Source organism: Furipterus horrens, unplaced genomic scaffold, assembly GCF_987537825.1.
Source record: "Furipterus horrens unplaced genomic scaffold, mFurHor1.1.pri manual_scaffold_6, whole genome shotgun sequence".
NCBI lineage: Eukaryota > Metazoa > Chordata > Mammalia > Chiroptera > Furipteridae > Furipterus > Furipterus horrens.
The window spans coordinates 43749840-43767500 of record NW_028327176.1 but is presented as its reverse complement, the minus strand read 5'-3'; the positions used below and the strand labels follow the sequence as shown (position 1 = coordinate 43767500).

The 17661-nt window shown below is 32.0% G+C and overlaps 1 protein-coding gene across 10 annotated transcripts in view; it reads right to left on the bottom strand.

Moving 5' to 3' along the window:
- The window catches only part of EHBP1 (EH domain binding protein 1), a 381983-nt gene that overhangs the window by 40893 nt on the left and 323429 nt on the right, over positions 1–17661 (bottom strand). For 3 of the 10 annotated variants that reach the window (XM_090281360.1, XM_090281361.1, XM_090281364.1), the window contains 5 exons: positions 16624–16731; positions 13543–13685; positions 10705–10843; positions 10455–10561; positions 7676–7799 (listed from right to left, as the gene is read on the bottom strand). In XM_090281360.1, coding sequence (XP_090137486.1) covers positions 7676–7799; positions 10455–10561; positions 10705–10843; positions 13543–13685; positions 16624–16731 — 621 coding nt within the window. The remainder of the gene's footprint in view (positions 1–7675; positions 7800–10454; positions 10562–10704; positions 10844–13542; positions 13686–16623; positions 16732–17661) is intronic. The other 7 variants (XM_090281362.1, XM_090281363.1, XM_090281366.1 and 4 more) reach the window with 3 other exon arrangements.

The window sequence follows — 17661 nt, the reverse complement described above, 5'->3', positions numbered from 1 at the left end:
GACAGGGTGGGAATCTGCACATGCACCAGGTAATTCTAATGCATATTGAACTTTGAGAACACTTTTTCAGTGGGACCTTTTACTAATCCTAGCACCATAAAATTACAATAAATGTCAATAAAATGGAAAATAAGAAAATACATCATTGGAGCTTAATTCAGAAAAATATAAATTTCACTAATACCATGACATAAATTTCATTAGAATGAAAGTAACCCAAACTATTAAAATCCACTTATTCTCTTACTTTACTTAAATTATTCTCCACCTTAATTTAATGAAAGCCACTCTATATTGGAGAATGTTAACTAAGTATTTACTATATTCTTTTTAACCGCTAAAAATTATTTTCATGTTCTTGATAGGTAAATCATTAGCTGAATCTGTTTTGTTACCAATTACTCTTACTTGGCTTTGGGAGGTCATATTGTGAAAACAAAAAGCTCATGAGAATATTAAAAAAAAAAAAGGCTCATGAGAGAGAAGAGGTCCTTCCCATATATTATATATTATCTTAATGATATACAAAAAATCCTCTTTTCTTTAAGATGATTAAAAAAAATTATACCTCCACCTCTGGCTGGGTAATTCAGATGGTTGGAGTATTATCCTGATACACCAAGGTTGCGGGTTGGATCCTGGGTTGGGGCAAATACAGTAGTCAACCAGTGAATGCATAGATGGCTAGAACAATAAATCGATGTTTCTCTCTCTCTCAAATCAATGTTAAAAAAATTTTTTTTTTAAATTATACTTCCATAAGATTTTATCTCAAAAAAGAAGGCTAACAAAATTTCTGTCAGCTCATAAATTCTATAATCAAGTGGGGAAGAAGAATGAGAAGAGAAAAAAAGAGGAAGTTACATGCAGAGCTAAAAGTGAAATAATCAGTCAAGACAAAAGGCTATTCAAATATTTCATAGCAATAGTTCCCATACATACTTTTATAAATGAAAATGGATTAGCAAAATAAATACATTAAAAAAATAAGTTCTATAAAGTCAATTTAAAACAAATATATATCTATATGTAAATATAGATATATATCTTTTGTGACCTAGTCCCTGAAAAATTAATTTTTAAATGACTCAAATTCCTTAAAGGCATCAAGATAATATTATCTCACTTTTCATTAACAGATTTTAGAATAATATCTCCTCCTAAACATTTTAACTCCTTACACAGTGGAGATGCAAATTCTAAAATACAGAACTAAATGCTTTTGAAGGACACTGAGCTCCCTCTGGTGAAGGCATAACAAGTTTATTAAGTAAGCACCATCTCTGGAATTATAATCCCCTCTGGCTTCTTCCACTGAGTTTATTGGTTCAATTTTCATAACCATGAGCATCATTAGGGCAATGCAGTAATTAAGAGTTGTTAGAAAGTGAATTCTCAAACTGCAGATTAGAAAATTAAACTATTTCCTGATTACATATTAATGGAGCACAACAATAGCAGTTGCCATAAGCTTGGAAGGCAACCAAGGGATAAATCTGTGTACTTAATTACCATAAACAATGGCTGCATAGAAATGAAGTTTTATGCACATTCCCTTCTGTAATATGTCTGATATCAGTACACACTTGACAATTCTTGTTCAATTATCTCTATTATTTAATGCGCTGTGAACGGCTCTGTGTAAATAAAATTAACCACCCCAATTACTTTGAATTCATCTAGGGACAACGTAATAAAAAATGTGAAGAATTCTGCATGCCTATTAATCTAAAACATTACAGAAGCTTTCCCATATTCTCTTGTCTATATGTATTTTGTCTCCACTTACTTTACTGCTCTGCTAATTCAATTACATTTACCACTGATGGTCAATTGAGTTTCTGTTATTGAATTAATCCTTATATAGTACCATAAACATGTTCATTACCTGATAATATCTTCAGGATCTCAAATAGTGAATAGTGCCTGTTTAATAAGTAACTGAATTTATATCTAACTGGATATATAAGCCTATGTCTAATCATTAAAAACATTAAAAAATTATGCAGGCCAAATATATACTTACAACGAAGTTCAGAATGTAACTTTCTGGGGGGTAAAAATGAGAAAATAGAGATGAAAGAAAACTGAAGAGAGCTATACATAGTATGAGACAGTTACATGACCCCTAGAAATATTTTTAATGCTTGACTTGTATTTTGAAGTTTGCACTTAATACCTATGAGTCACAGCATCAAAAATTCATCTGTTTTATTAATAGAATACACTAGTTGCAGCATAGAAGGTGTGCTGTTATCATAACAAAATAATTCTGTCTTCGTAATCAATTTAATGTTGGTTATTATGAAGGGAAAATAATGAGACAAATTATATGACTATTTTGATCACACAAATGTCTTTAACTTTCTGTACATGCTTTTTTTTAAAACTCATTCACAGAGCAAGTATTTTATAATTATATATGATATTTCAGAAACATAAGCATAAAACTTTCTAGAATGTAATAATTTTAAGTATTTATACTCTAATCAAGAGACATCATGTTGAACCAGTATGCATGTCACTGAAGCACTAATTTTCTAGCTCTTCTACTGTACCAATAAGCTATCCTTTTTGAAATAGCCAAGACTACACTTTCATATTGAAACAGATCAAGATCATATTTTTGTTTTAAGAGTAAAAGTAAGGGACTTTAACATAGAAAATGTACATACATATTCAGTGTCATAAACTGTAGGCTGCTGACATGAAATCTATTCATTTTGAAGTCAGTCACTTAAAACTTTAGTTAGTTTTATTTTTAACATATTTCAGAAAACTATCTTCAGGTATTCATTAGTAGCTGATTCTAGACAAAAAACTAGTCTCTGAAAGCTATAATGCTCAAGTTTCAGAACCTCCTAAAGATTAGCAAAAAGCTAGATGCTTCTTTTGAAGAGAAGCTTCTTTTTATGTATTTCTGTATTCCAAATGAGGATATTTTGCAGCCTGATTTTCATGCATATTACATTGTAATGACTAGGGCAGAGAAATAATGTTAAAAGCAACATGAGTTTGTTGTGTCTCTAATGGGTTAAATGGGTTGGTTAAGTGCCTTTTTTCCTAAGTCAAATGAATATTGATCTGTTTCTTCTCTGTTACTAATTAAAAATTAAGAAATGGTGCTAAGAGGGTTCGGAGAATTAGTACAAGACCCTAGGAAAAGCAGAAGTTGGGTTCCAGAGCCATCAGACTGGGTTTGACTCCTGGCTCCACCACCTGAGAACTGTATGAATTGGACAAATTACTTCCTTCACTGAGCCTCAGTTTCCTCACTGAAAAATGTGATTATTAATAGTCCCAGTAATTAATGGAACCTATCTTATAGGGCCATTGAGAGAAGGAAATGATGCATTTAAAACAATCTCCATAGAGCCAGACATATAACTATGCAATAAATATTGACTATTATTGTGATTTTTACAACTGAAAAATTGTATTTGTGGGTCCAGTTCTCTGCTTTAAAATTATGCTCTGTGTATCAGGATACAACCAAGGAATATTTAATATTTTTAAATGGTCAGTTAGGTTTTTTTTTACTGATGGTCTACAAAAAGCTACAAAATTAGTATTTTTGAGCCAGGGACTTAAGGAGGTTATCATGATCATTTTTATCACTGCTTAAAGGTTATAATGTTGTAAGATGCATTTTTTTTTTGTAATCCCATCATGCTTAATATTACACTCAAAATGTAAATAAAAGTCTTTTTTTAAAAAAACCATTAGTTTAAAACACTACAGTTTTATAGTAAGAAAGTTTGATAACCAACAAATGAAAACAGATTGGGAATGAAAATAAACATCATTCATTATAGTAACATTATTTTCAAAACTTTAGTAAAAAGGATAATCAATATTTTTGTTCTAAACTCCATTTTTTTCAAGAGTTACAACATTGCTGGAAAGGATCCATTAGCATCCTCCTTAATGCAAATGTCAGCTTAGAACACATATATTTCTAACTAATAAGTTTTACTATTCCCAAAGAAGTAACCATTACAAACTTTAGGTGCTAGAAATGTAAAAATTGATCCTCTGTAACAATTATAAAAAACAATATTTAACAATAACAACAACAACAAAAAACATTAAAAGCTGACAGGAAACATTTTTCTAGTATTTGCTTAATTATTTTACAGATCCCAAGGTAAAATGGCATAAAACACACACACACTCACACAGTATTGTTATTTAGTATTCAGACTATCACGGACTTAGGATTACTCAATTTTGGAAATATAAAGCTTCACAGTTGCTCCGACTGCCACTGATGCTGTTCCCCCACATGGATGTTGGGATCTCTTGAGCCCTTCCTCGTGCATTGCCACTTCATCCTTGGCCCATCCCCATCTTGTTGCTAGATAAACGAAGGTTCTCTCTTACATTCCTTTGTACCTTTCTTGCTAGAGCCTTCTCCAACACACCAGGAGAAATGCCCAACAGTCTAAGCCACCATTCAGGCTCCACCTACCTCCCTCTCAAGATATTAGAGCTTCAGTGTCAATGTCTGGTGCTGAAAACAAAGAGCTGCTTAAGGTTGGGAACCAAGGACTCAAATCCAGGACTACCTGTATTATTTTAGTTATATTTTAAATAAATAGGTTTTGATGGGTTTGTTGGGGCTGTGGATGCTTTTAACAGTGTTTGTTTTAGAAAATGTATTCTCAATTCCACAAAATCAACTTCTATATATATTTCACAACCCATTTAAAATTGAGTATAGTTCCCAAAAAGTTAAATAATTACTTACTATACGACTCAGTAATTCTGAGTATATATCCAAAAGAACTAAAAACAGAGATTCAAAGAAATGCTTGTATACAAACTTGATAGTAGCCAGGAGGTGAAAACCCAAGCCCCACAATGGATGAATGAATTAATAAAGTGTGGTATATTATTTAACCATAAAAAGGAATAAAGTAGTGGTACATGTTACAATATGGATGAACCATGAAAAACCATGTTAAGTGAAAGAAGCCAGACATAAAAGGACAACTACTGTTAAGATTCCACTTACAAGTTTCTTTTTTCAGTGATGAAAATCTCTAGAAATAGTGGTGGTGATTGTACAACACTATGAATATACTAAATGCTATTAAATTAACTTTTAACATGGTTAATTTATGATATAGGAACTTCAAGTAAATAAAAAGTGGTATATAGTCAGTATGTACAAGTATATAAAAACTGAAATAATAGATAAAGTATATTTGTTCTATGAAGAAAATATGGTGGGGAAGAGGACTGACTCAAAAGCTAGAAAACCTAAAAACTTGGGTTCAGGCCCTAATTCAAACATTACTAATTAGTCCATCTTAAATAAGTCATTTTCCCCATCTGAGCTTCAGTTTCCTTACGGCAAGAATATCTGCTCTACTATTTATTCTAAGACTGAGATTCAGAAAGTACATAGGGAACTCTAACATACCAGAGAAAGGGCACTAACTACTATAATACATAAAAAGTTGGAAGTATTAGAACCTCCCAAAAGAAAAGGATGAATATATGCTTTCCCTTTCTTACATCTTGTTTCTTACTTCAGATACTAGCTAGGCTTTAGGCACGTCTTAGGAAACCCTTATTAGGGCTGAAGGAGGTTTAAGACAGTCCTGGTGAGTCTTGGAGCTTATCAAGTTGGGGAACCAGGTTGATTTTAGTCTGAAACTGCAGTAGCAAATCCAATCTAGATCAGATTCTGCCCTGCATAGTAAGAAATATAAAGCCTGAAAGGATTCTAGAATCAATCTGTACTCCATGACTTTTAGATTATAAATGATCTCTAGTTGGAATGGAGCCACTTCAAATCTTCACTGGTGATATGTAGAATGGGAAGGAGAACATGAGTCTTTTGGGGTTAGAACCCTCAATAAATCAGGCTCCAAGTGTAAATGAAGAGAAGGAAACAGAATTTTTAGCTTTTACCCTAGTGACGCAAGGCTTCTTCTATAGTAATATCTATTTTATCTAATACAAAAAGGAAAGGTGTTAAAAAATTAGTCTCCTTTAAATATTGAATAGTAATAATTTTAAAATGTATTACAGAGATTATACCACCTAGTTTATATATTTTATATAGTTAACATAACTAATATTTTCAAAATCCCTTAGGAATCAAAGGAAAAATTAAAGCATGAAATAATACATTGGATTATGGGATTTCTGTTGAACCCTAACTTATGTATATATATAAGACTGAGCAAACAGTTAACTTGTTAGGGCAATAACAAGGTAATCTTGTTCTAGGTAATCTGGTGTAGAAGGAAGGATCTTGTATGATAGGGTTCTGGTGACATGAATTCTAGTCCAAGGTTGTCCACTTACTGATCTATGTGATATTGAGCTTTTCCTGTGCCTCTGTCTCCTCTGTACAATGAGAGGGTTAGGTAATAGTTTTCAAAAAAAAATTTTTTTTAAAGTTTTCTTGGTTTTAAATTTTAAGCAGTAGAACCTTATCTTAATGAACTCTTCCAGGAAGCATGCTGTTACAAATAAGTAAACTCAGAACTATTCTGTTTGAAGTAAGGTAAAAAATCCAGACACCTGTCTGCTTTCTGTTCCTTTATGGTCTTGGCAGACCCCAGGTGCCTCTGAAGAAGCTTATACAGTTTGAAACCCAATGGACCAGAAAAGGCCAAAGGTCTCTTTCTGTTCCAATATGTTCTGATTTCACTAATGTAGGCATTTTCAAATGTCATATATATATATATATTTGAAGTTCTTTAATTATAAATATACTCTTGGCAAATAGTGAAGAAAAATTTCAGGAAAGCTTTCCAATCCTAATCTACTACTACTAATCTTCTAATCTACTTTACTGCTTTATCAATCTATTTTAACACTGCCATAAAATTAAAGCAATTAATTCAAATTAAAGGGACAGATTTTCTACTTTTATATTTTGCTACTTTTTAAAATATAATTTAATTTGGTATGATTTCAATTTATTTCTTTTTTATTTTCTTTGTAGGAACATTTCAGAGAAATACTTATGTGTGTGTAAACACATAAACTGTTTTTTCCCAATAGCTTATTGTGCACTTAGATCCATTCAATCACTATTGGCAATCAGCATCAAATGCCAATCTACCCTCTAGTTAGGAGGTAACTTGCTGCTTTAACCCATTTTTACAAATCTTCCTATATACCTTAATCCTTTCAAATGCAACGGTGACACAAAGTATCACAGACTTTTAAAAACCTGTTCTCTTGGAAAAAAAATTGTGGAGCATCAGTAACCAGACAGTATTCTCAAATTTCAGTGATGTAGTCCATGGAGCCGTCCCCAGGCACAGTGCTCTGTTTCATGCAGTACATGGCTTTAGGTGGCCAAATCTTTTTTTTTACCCAATGAATCAGTAGAACAGTGAAGATCATACTTTTTTTTAAAAAAAAGCAGTGGCATATCAATGAGGCACAGATGTGTATTCCAACTCTGCATGGATGAGCACACTGTTCAATAGTGCTGGCTCACACGGTATCAGGGCAAGTTATCACTTCCCATGAAGGCACTCTTATCACCAGGGCCCAGAGAGGTGGCTGCAAATCGCAGCCTTTTTATTTTCAAGGCAGTTCTGCTGAACATTCAGGCTTCAAAGATTCACACTTCCAAAACTCTATAAGAGTTTGTGAACGCTCAATTTGCCAAAACTGTTTACAGTGTAATTGGGCACCGTACCTGTGTCCATGAGATAGCGAAGGCGCTTCTCCACCAGCGCGGCACGGGAGTCAATTTGCTTTTGCTCATTCTCTAGTGCTGCCAATTCTCCTACAACATACTGACTGGTGTCTTTGAACCCTTTCTGTTAAGGAGAACAAACAGGAAGGAAAAAAAAATCACTTGTAAGTTGCATTTTTTCTTTCTACAAACACTTAGTAAAGCACTTAACTAGAGAACCAAATATACTCTTAGTATCACCCTTAGTACCAAAAAGCAAAGCCCTGTGACTTAAAGAATTTTCATATGTATTATAAATAGCAAAACTTTTGTGAATAGAGAAACTCTCAACCATTTAGTAATATATTTATAATTTAACACCCAGATTTTCCAGATTTAAAAAGTTAACACAATGTTAGGAAAAATCCTCCTTATAGTTGAGGCAGAGTTAAGTAAGCATGGACACAAGGACAGAACACAATTCTGCCCTTGGTAACTGTCAAAACAAATACCAATGTCACCCGTAATTCAAAACTGTATATAACAAAACTGGAGTTTTACTAAAGAATTGTTTCTTAAAGCATTTATCCTGAAAAATCAGACAGCTTTGATCTTACAAAAAATATAAAATTAAAGAGATATTTCTTGTTTTCATAGTGGTTATCCTATTTAAATGCTTTTACAAATGATGAGAAGTTTCTAGTACCTTCAGTCTTTCCTCCAGCTGGCTCTTATACTTTAACATGTCATTCTATTGATGTATAATTATTGTAGCTGTGAATTCTAACTTGACAGGTGGTTTCAAACCTTGCTACAAAAGATCTAATGTAACTTAGTACACTGATTAGGTTAATTTTCCATTTAACCAAATTTGGATCTCAACTTGAAATTTTACTTTTCACAACCACCATATTAAAAAATATTGTGCTTAGAAATTTTATTTGAAGTAGCAGTTCTATTATAAAGTACCAGTACAGTTTTTATTCTTATTTTCATATTACAAATTTAAATCATTAGGGGGCAGGGTTATTATCTATAGTAGAGTTACAAATGGGTTAAGTATAGCTCCCTTTGGAATACCTGTTTTCTTTCGACACTTCTAGGGCTATGCTTCCTAAGTAGCTGAGAAATACTGAAGAACTGCTTAAGTGATTACTCTCACCACCACCACCACTACCACCAGCACTTATAACATTATTTTTTCAAACAACTAAACGTGAGCAAACCTCTGCTATCAAATCCCTTCCCTACCTAGGAGCATATTAACCTCTAAGAAGACATCTTTTGGTACTTCTTAAACAAGAAAAAAAAAATAGCAAATATGTTTCCTATGAGCATATTTTGGAATTCTCATGCTCAATAAACATGTGTGGCCATACATTTAACTCATGTCTCTTTAGAACTAGTAAATAATTTGTTCTCACAGTTAAATTCAATTTATATTACCTTAGTGTTAAACTGATTATGGTAGCTGACAAACTTAAAGTTGAAATATTTTAAGAAATTATAAAACTGATAATTTCTCAGGATAGTATGCTCAAATAAGTCACTGTATTTTTTTTTAAAAGATTCGTACAAAATAGATATTATTCCATCTCAATATGAAATATAACAAAAATTATAACAGAAGAAAAGTTAACAGTAACTTTAAAGTCTGGAATAACCTGATGAATGGTTTTTGTACCTATCTGCCAGACAGCGGAGCATTTTCAAAAAGAACTTTTCTTTTCTCATTCCATCCACAGGGTCAAAACAAACAGTGGTTTGCAAAGATAATATAAGTAACAAAGACATAAGAAAGCAGAAGTGATAAGCAACATATAAAACTTCATTGCTTTTACTGATTGATTCAGATAAAAACCAGTAACAAAATTTATAATCAGATTTCTTTAGTATGAGTATAAGGTAGCTCCTCATGTGTTCTGTAACTTACAAATTATACCAAATATTTCATCAGGATATTTCAGTAAGCTATTCTTTGTACGGGGGGTCTTAGTACAATAGCTTAAAAATGAGAAGTTTTTTGGTTCCTAAATGTAGTTTGTAACTCTGGGTGCACTTACAAGTATTTTAAAATCCAACTAAGACTATTTTAACAGTAAAAACAATGAAAATATTTATACACTTGCACCATTAAAGAGAGCTATGTTTCCAGACAAAAATTCAAGTTAAAACTTGTTCTTCCTGCTTCTGTTCCTCAGCTGTCCATCAAAAGCAGCTTTCTCCCTGCGGTCTATCAAATATTTCCCTCACAAATCAATTTTACACATGATCAGCCCATACCCCTACTGAGCTGAACCTCCCTGTTAATTAAGTGAAGAAATTACCATATATATTATATTAATGCAAACATCATTCAGCTAGTAATTCACGGCTGATCTGGATAATGGAAAGGTTGAACACCCATTAACCCAAGCCAACAAAATGGGTTGGCTGAGAAATTCTTGCAGGTCTCATGTGACTTTTCCCTCTAACTGCAGCTCTGCGGTATCTGCTATTGTAATAATTAAAATCCTCCCGGTAGATCAATACTGGAATCTCTTTATGGGAAGTGCCCTGATGGAAATGTCTCAAGGAAGCTGGGGCTGTGGAACTCTGAAAAATTCATTTTTTTTTATCTGACAATTATCACCACACTGCAGACTAATTCAACAGTGCACCCCTCTCACTCTGCTTTGAATGCACTGGAGATTGACATCTGAAAAAAACCTAACATCTCATTTTAACAAATAAAGGCACTATTTCCACATACAGTTTGGAATTATCAGCAATCATGAAACCACACAAAAAATTAATATACATTAAGCACTTCATCTTCTGATGGCTTCCTCTGAGTTTCAGTTATCGCTGCCTTCTCCTCATTTCCTTTCTTTGTATCTTCCTGTATTGATCTCTGCCTTTTCATCTCTTAAAAAAAAGACAGACATGTAAAATTATTATAAAGCTTGATATTTGTATATTGAAATGTGAATTTACATTATCAGCTTTACACACACACACACACACTATTAAACTGTAAGATAGAAAAACATTTTAAAAAATGTACCTACCTGGTCTATTCTCAACATATTGACTGAAAGATTGAAGTTGAGTTTTTCTTACTGCAGACTCTTTGCTGAACACAACAGGATTTCTAAATCGTTCTGTTGCTTTTTGTAATCGCTCAGTCCGGAGATCTTCTGTGCCATTCTAAAAGCACAACAAACATTGTAAGAGACTCCTGATATTATAAACATGAAGTTGTACATTAGTAAAACAATTTTTTACTGATTTAAGAAAATGCCGATTTAGATACTTTCTGAAAGAAAAAGGATTTTAAAAAATTTATTTATTATTTTTCTATTACAGTTGTTTCACATTTTCCCCCATTGGTTCCCCCCACCCCTTCTTCCACCCCGTTGTCCATGTCCATGGGTCATTCACAATAGTTCCTTGAGAAAAAGGATTTTAAAGAGGTCTAAATAGCTCAACTGCAAGTTCTGTTACCTGTAACCAAAAATTTGGGGAGACATGGTTTAAATGGAAGATTTACTCTGGCTAACTTTGATTCATTAGACACTGTGAACTCCAGATGATATATATCATTTTATAGCCATGTCTATTCTCCCTGCTATTCTGCCCCATCAGTTTGTACAGTCCCACAGACTTGTATGACCAGAAGAACTAATTTCTAATTTTATGCCCACTCAGATAAACTACTAATGCTGGATGAAAGCTAAAAGGTAGGATTATAATACTACCCCAATGAACTGCATTTCATCAGCTATAACTTTCCAAAGCCAGATTTGTAAGTAAGCCCTTTATAGCTAAGGAAACTACAATTATCTTTTCTAGAGCTTCCTACGTTAATACTGGTAACAAATTCAAATGGTTCTATCAACAAGAAATATCCCAGAAGACTGAACCACTGCAGTGTGTGGAAGCTGCAGATACCGAGGTGCTGTGTACCAAACAAATATTTCATTTTATACCTAATCTTTTATTATTTTTATTAAGTGTTTTGAAAGTAAATAGGGAAAGGCTAAGATGCATGACTAATAGCTAAGCCTGCTGAATGCTGAAACTGGTTATCAAAAGCTACCAAGACTTTGCCCTTCCTCTGCATTGAGACAATTGGTAATGAGGGAGTCCTCCAATGGCCTATTCTCTAGCCTCAAGGAGGCCTGGGATACAGAATCCTCAAGGGAAGGTAACAGTTTATCCTTTTCCACAAACACAGAATGCCTCATTTATAAATGTGTAAAATGCATTTTATTAAAAAAATAAAACCCCAAATCAATGCTGAAAGCTTTAAGAGAACAGATGGACTCGATATGTTCTTTATAAGCACCATTTAAAAAATCTTAACTAAAAAGATTCATACAAAGACAAGCTGTTTAAAGCACACCTTTTGTTGAACTAACTTTAAAAATTACTGCATAAGAGCTTTTTGGAAAACAAAACCAACTTAATCTACTTAAATAGTTAATTATTTGTTTTTAAGAGTTAATATATTTATTAGAGTCATTCCTACAATACACTATGTAGCTAGGATAGAAACTATTTTGGTTTTCATTTGTTTGTTTAGAAAAGTGTGGAGGGATTGAGCAAAAAGAAAAAAAAGAGAAAGACACTCATGGACACAGACAACAGTGTGGTGATTGCTAGAGGGAGGGGGCAAGGGGAGGTGGAGGAGGGTAGAGAGGGGATAAACGGTGATAGACGGAGACTTGACTTGGCTGCTGAACACACAGTACAGTATACAGATGATGTGTTGTGGAATTGTGCACTTGAGACTTGTATAATTTTGTTAACCAGTGTCACCCCCAAAATTTCAATAAAAAGGAAAAAAAGAAGAATGTGTATTCTACTGTTACCAGATTAACTGCCCAAAAGTCTAAAACTCAAGCCCTTACCAAAATAAACAAACATGGCTAAATTTTTGAGGCCTGGCAACATGCTAAAATATCAGTGCGATTAGCCAGCAAATCCTATCTTAAGAAACCTTTTTATGACTGGGGACTTCTGCCACTTTACAAATGTATTCCTCTAAACCCACTAATTCAGTTAGCCTTTTCAATCCATTGTATTATTCTTAGGCCAGCTTCATTCTGCATTAAACCCACTGTAGAAAGCTAAATTGAATGCAAAAAATAAGACCTGATCCAGGCTTCCTTTTGTTCAAAGATAGAGACCAAAAGTCCTCTCGTGCTGCCACACACTTTCATCACCAATTTATAGAAACTGACAGAATAAGGAAAAAGCAATGAAAGTCATTGTTTTGGGACTTCAAAGCATCTCTGTCAGGGGAAGGAAATCCTTTCAGTTAGCAGGGCAGTCCCTATAGTCCGCAGGTGGGTGAAAAGTTATATAGGACTAGAAGTATCCTAAAGCTAGGAAAATATTAATGATGCAGTGCAAGGAAAATGGGGGAAGGCTTGAATGGGGATAATGAAAAGTCATAATAATACTAATTACAAATATAATTATAATGTGGCATTTTGGCTAAAATATTAAAAAGGTAAAATTTGTATGGACACAAAACACATTGCAAGTTCATAAAAATTCATATTCTATCACATACTACCTTCAGGTATTAATTAACATTAGTTTTAATTCATCTAAACAGGTCGAAAGCTGAGGATAGAAAAAGATGAATACATATAGAAGTCAATAATAGTTTCTTCTTTTATCAACATATCAACTAAAAGTAGTAGTTTCTCTGAAAAAAGTAGATGAATACTGATTACCATACTGATATTTAATTTATTGGCTACTTAATAAAAAGTTTTATATCTTAATCTTAATGTAAAGAAGTTGGTAAAAAAGTGATTTTAGGGTTATAAAATGCTAGTGCAAATTAGAACACACAGATACTAAGTCAAATATTTTAAACAAGTAAGATTTACCTTAATGCCTTGCTCTGAGCTCTGAGTTATAGCTTTCTGAGAAGTACTGGTGAGTGAATTTGCCACTTGTGGCTGAATGTCTAGGAGCTTCTTCAGCTGCAAGTCCACCAACTTAGTGCTTTGTTCTGTTAAATATGCAAACACTATGAATAATCAAGTGAAGATGCACTTAGATGTACAACCTATCAGTTTAAGGGACATCATAAAAACATTACTGTATTATAAAAAGAAAAGGATATTAGGGTTGTGTAATGACATATATAAAACTATATACTCTATAACTATAGTATAACCAAGCATTCATTAGTCATTATATGTTGGCTATATTCTTTTTTACTGAGATACAATTGACATACCATTGTGTAAGTTTAAAGTGCACAATGTGTTGATTTGATACATTTATATATTGCAATATGATTACCACTGCAGTATTAGTTAACACCTCTGTCATGGCACATAATTATCATTTTTTATTGTGGTGGGAACAATTAAGATTTAGTCTCTTAGCATATATGTATTTTTCCCCAAAATCAGTCCCTTTAAAGAATATAGTCAATATACCTGAAGACCATTCAGTTATACTAGAGTTAATAGCTATGCTTACTTGAAAACTTAAGCCTGTATTTGATGTGTATATTTGTATGAATAACTATATAGGTTATATATAATAAAATAAGCTATTATAAAGTAGATATTTTTAAAAGGTAATAAATTTGATTCTAAATTATATTTTAGAGTTTCAATTCTTCTAGTATATTAAGTTTATACATATAATACCATATTAAAATAAGTTCTTAACACAATCTCAGTCATGTATACACTGTTAGAATCCCATGCTTATCTGTATATCTAAATCCAGCACTGAAAGAGTGTGTATGTTTACAAATACCTTCTAATTAGCAGGCAGAAATACAATAAAAATAATCAACTTTTGGAATTTATTAAACATGAATAGAAATTTACAATAAATAAAATATGGCTATAACTTTTAAAATAAACAATTTCAAATTATTCTTAGCAAGTACATTAATTTTAATAATAAAATGGTTCAGAAACAAATAATTCTACTTAAACAAATTCACTCAAAGCAACCCTTTAATAAAATGGTTGTAAAAGATATGCTAACCATTTGGTGAATGATATTTTTCATAAAGATTAATAAGTTTTCTAATTATAAGACCCTTAATAAATGTTACTATCATTACTTTCATGCAAATTGGTCAGTTTATATTGCCAGGCTTCTCTTTTAAACAATATCTGATGAACTATGGTCAAATCAAGATAAAGATTAAACAATTTATTATTAAAACATTATGACTTTTATATACATATTAAAAAATTTGGGGGGGAAATAAAGCAAGGAAAAAGATCATAATGTTTGCTATGTGCTTCTCGATTCCAGTTTGCGTTCCTATTTCTTATTGCCATGAAATAAACCATAGCCTAATTTGGAAAGTCTGTCTTATGCACATGCCAACACTTACTGGCATTCTTGAGAGTTGTAAACAATATATTAGTTAACTTCAAAAGCAGGAATACTGGGGTGGGTTTTCTTTTTTTGGCATACATAAAGCAGGAAGAGTTTTTAAAAAGGACAAGTCAAGCCTATTAGGCCTAATATTAACCAAATTTTAAAGCATCCCACAAAATTGTTATAACTAAAACTAGAAAATTTCCCTCATGTTTCCTAAGAAATAGCTGATTTTTCCTGCCTTTATAATCTATTGTAAAATGAGGAAATATGCATAACTTATTGTCACTGATTTTGTACTTCCATAAATTGGGTGTTAATGCTTCAATTCTGTACTGATGGATGTCCTCAGCAGTAAAGGGACATTACTGGTTTCTGACAAAGCTGCTGGTGGTGGTTATGGTGAGAGGGTGGGTAAACAATATCAAAAATCTTTTTCAAAAAAAAAAAAATCAAATTGACCCAAGGTCTACAGTATTTTAAATAGAAAGAAATAAAAGACAGTCCTAATTTTGGGTTACACATTTAAAAGTTTTCCTTAAATATCAGCATTTTCCTGGACTTGCACAATTATAAAAACACGACCTCTAGATAATTTAATACTCGATCATGAAGGAGCTATTGACAAAAGGGCATGGGTTTTATGGGTGCTCCCGATAGTTAAGAAGACCATCTATTGCTTCTTGGAGAAATAATAGCATGATTTCAAACAGAGGAAGAAACAAAATAGGTTAGTATTTCAGGGGCATGTCGGTGCTAGGAAGAGACCTGTTCTCACTTCCTTTAGCTTTTTATAGGAAAAGAGAATTATTAAGGGCTTCAGTTCCTTAACTTTAAATCTAGAAAAATCACTAAAGATTTTTTTATTGTTATGAAAAATCAATTCCATAAACATTTATGGAACCCCTCTAGTATACAAAGCTTTATATTTCTACCTGTTGCTGATTTTTAAATGGAATGCATATGAAACACTCATCTATGAAGCCACAAGAAAGCATCTTTATACTAAAAAAATAACTCAGAAGGTAAGTTACCAAAGTGATTATTGGTATAACATTTATTGCTATTAAATATGTGATTAATTTAATAGCAGTCTATATAAGCAGTTTTCAAAGTGTCTTAAAATCAGTTAAATATGTATAAATTATTAGTAGTAATATTTAAAGCACAGAATTTGCAAAATAATATTAAAACTAAGACACTCAATTCTAAATCAAGTCAGAAAATCTGATTTATATTTGAATTTTTCCATAGGTACTATATCTATACCTCATTACATTATACCAAAATGTTTAGGCTAAGAAGGGAACCAATTATTGAATGCCTACAAATTGTATCAGATATACAAAATATAAAAGTGAATCTTAGTAATAAGAGAACACATACTACAATTTGCTATTCTAATTTTATTGCTAATTTTAACTAAATCTAAAACAAAATAACAACAAAATTAATGAAAGGTGGATTTAGCTAAATGATATGTGAGGACATAAGATGTAATAAAACTACAAATTAATAATTTAGTATGATTATTAATGAGGTATTAATAAAAATATAATGATAAAGTTTACCATGCAGCAGGACACAAAATATTTATAATTTGAAATTACCGGGAGTATCAAGGTCATTTTCTAAGTTAGTTAGTTCATCTCCACCTCCTACAACAAAGCCTTCAGGAATCTCCTCGTTAGTATCTATCTCAATATTATCATTTTCATCTGTAGGAACATGTAGCAATAATGTTAGTATACTATATATTATTTCTGTTTTATATTGTTTGTTCGAAAAACAAAAGAAGAAAAACCAGTATTTTAATGAGTTATTCAAATTCAAGTCTGACACAGATCATCAAGTTAAAAAATCAGTTTTACGTCACTTTTTCACCATTGGATTAACATCTGTATTTTACATTAATATGTCAAAGACGAATTGTCATATCAAAAAAGATGCAAAGGTTTTGATAACTGGCTACACGCTGTCTCTGAATCACTGACCTCACTAAGTTCCTATATTTTAACAAGTACTCTATTAGTGCTCTCTAATAACAGCACACAAAAATAAAGTTGGATTAGGAATAAAGTCATCAAACAATATTTCTATACTTCATATTTTTAAATTTATTAGATATAAATGTATAAACATAATTCTTTAAAAACTTGTAGCTATATTTAAATCATTTTTATGAAGATGAATGTTTTTGTCCTATTAATGAAATATTATCATGAAAGTATTGTAGATAAATTAAAAGACAAGACTGAGACTAGAATAAGCAGTACCTTTATGCAAAAGAAAGTTCATAAACAAAACAGTACATCTTGGAAGAGTTAAAACTGGAAAAAACTGTTATTCAAAATTAAATTAATGGGAATGAGGAAGTCTTAGATGATTTTTTTACATTTAGTAAAATGTTTTAGGTCACAATTAATTGAGTCTTTTTTTACATTATAGATTTCTACTATATATTTTTTTCCTTTCTAAATCCTAATGATAAAATTGGTTAAGTAATTTTGATTATGTATGCATTTTAAAAGACATAGCTCAACTTTGATTTGCATATTAGAGGTTAACTTTAAATTCTGCTATTGACAGGCACTGTAACCTTTTGGAGAAATATGTGTCTAGCCCTAGGAATTGATGAATACCCCTAT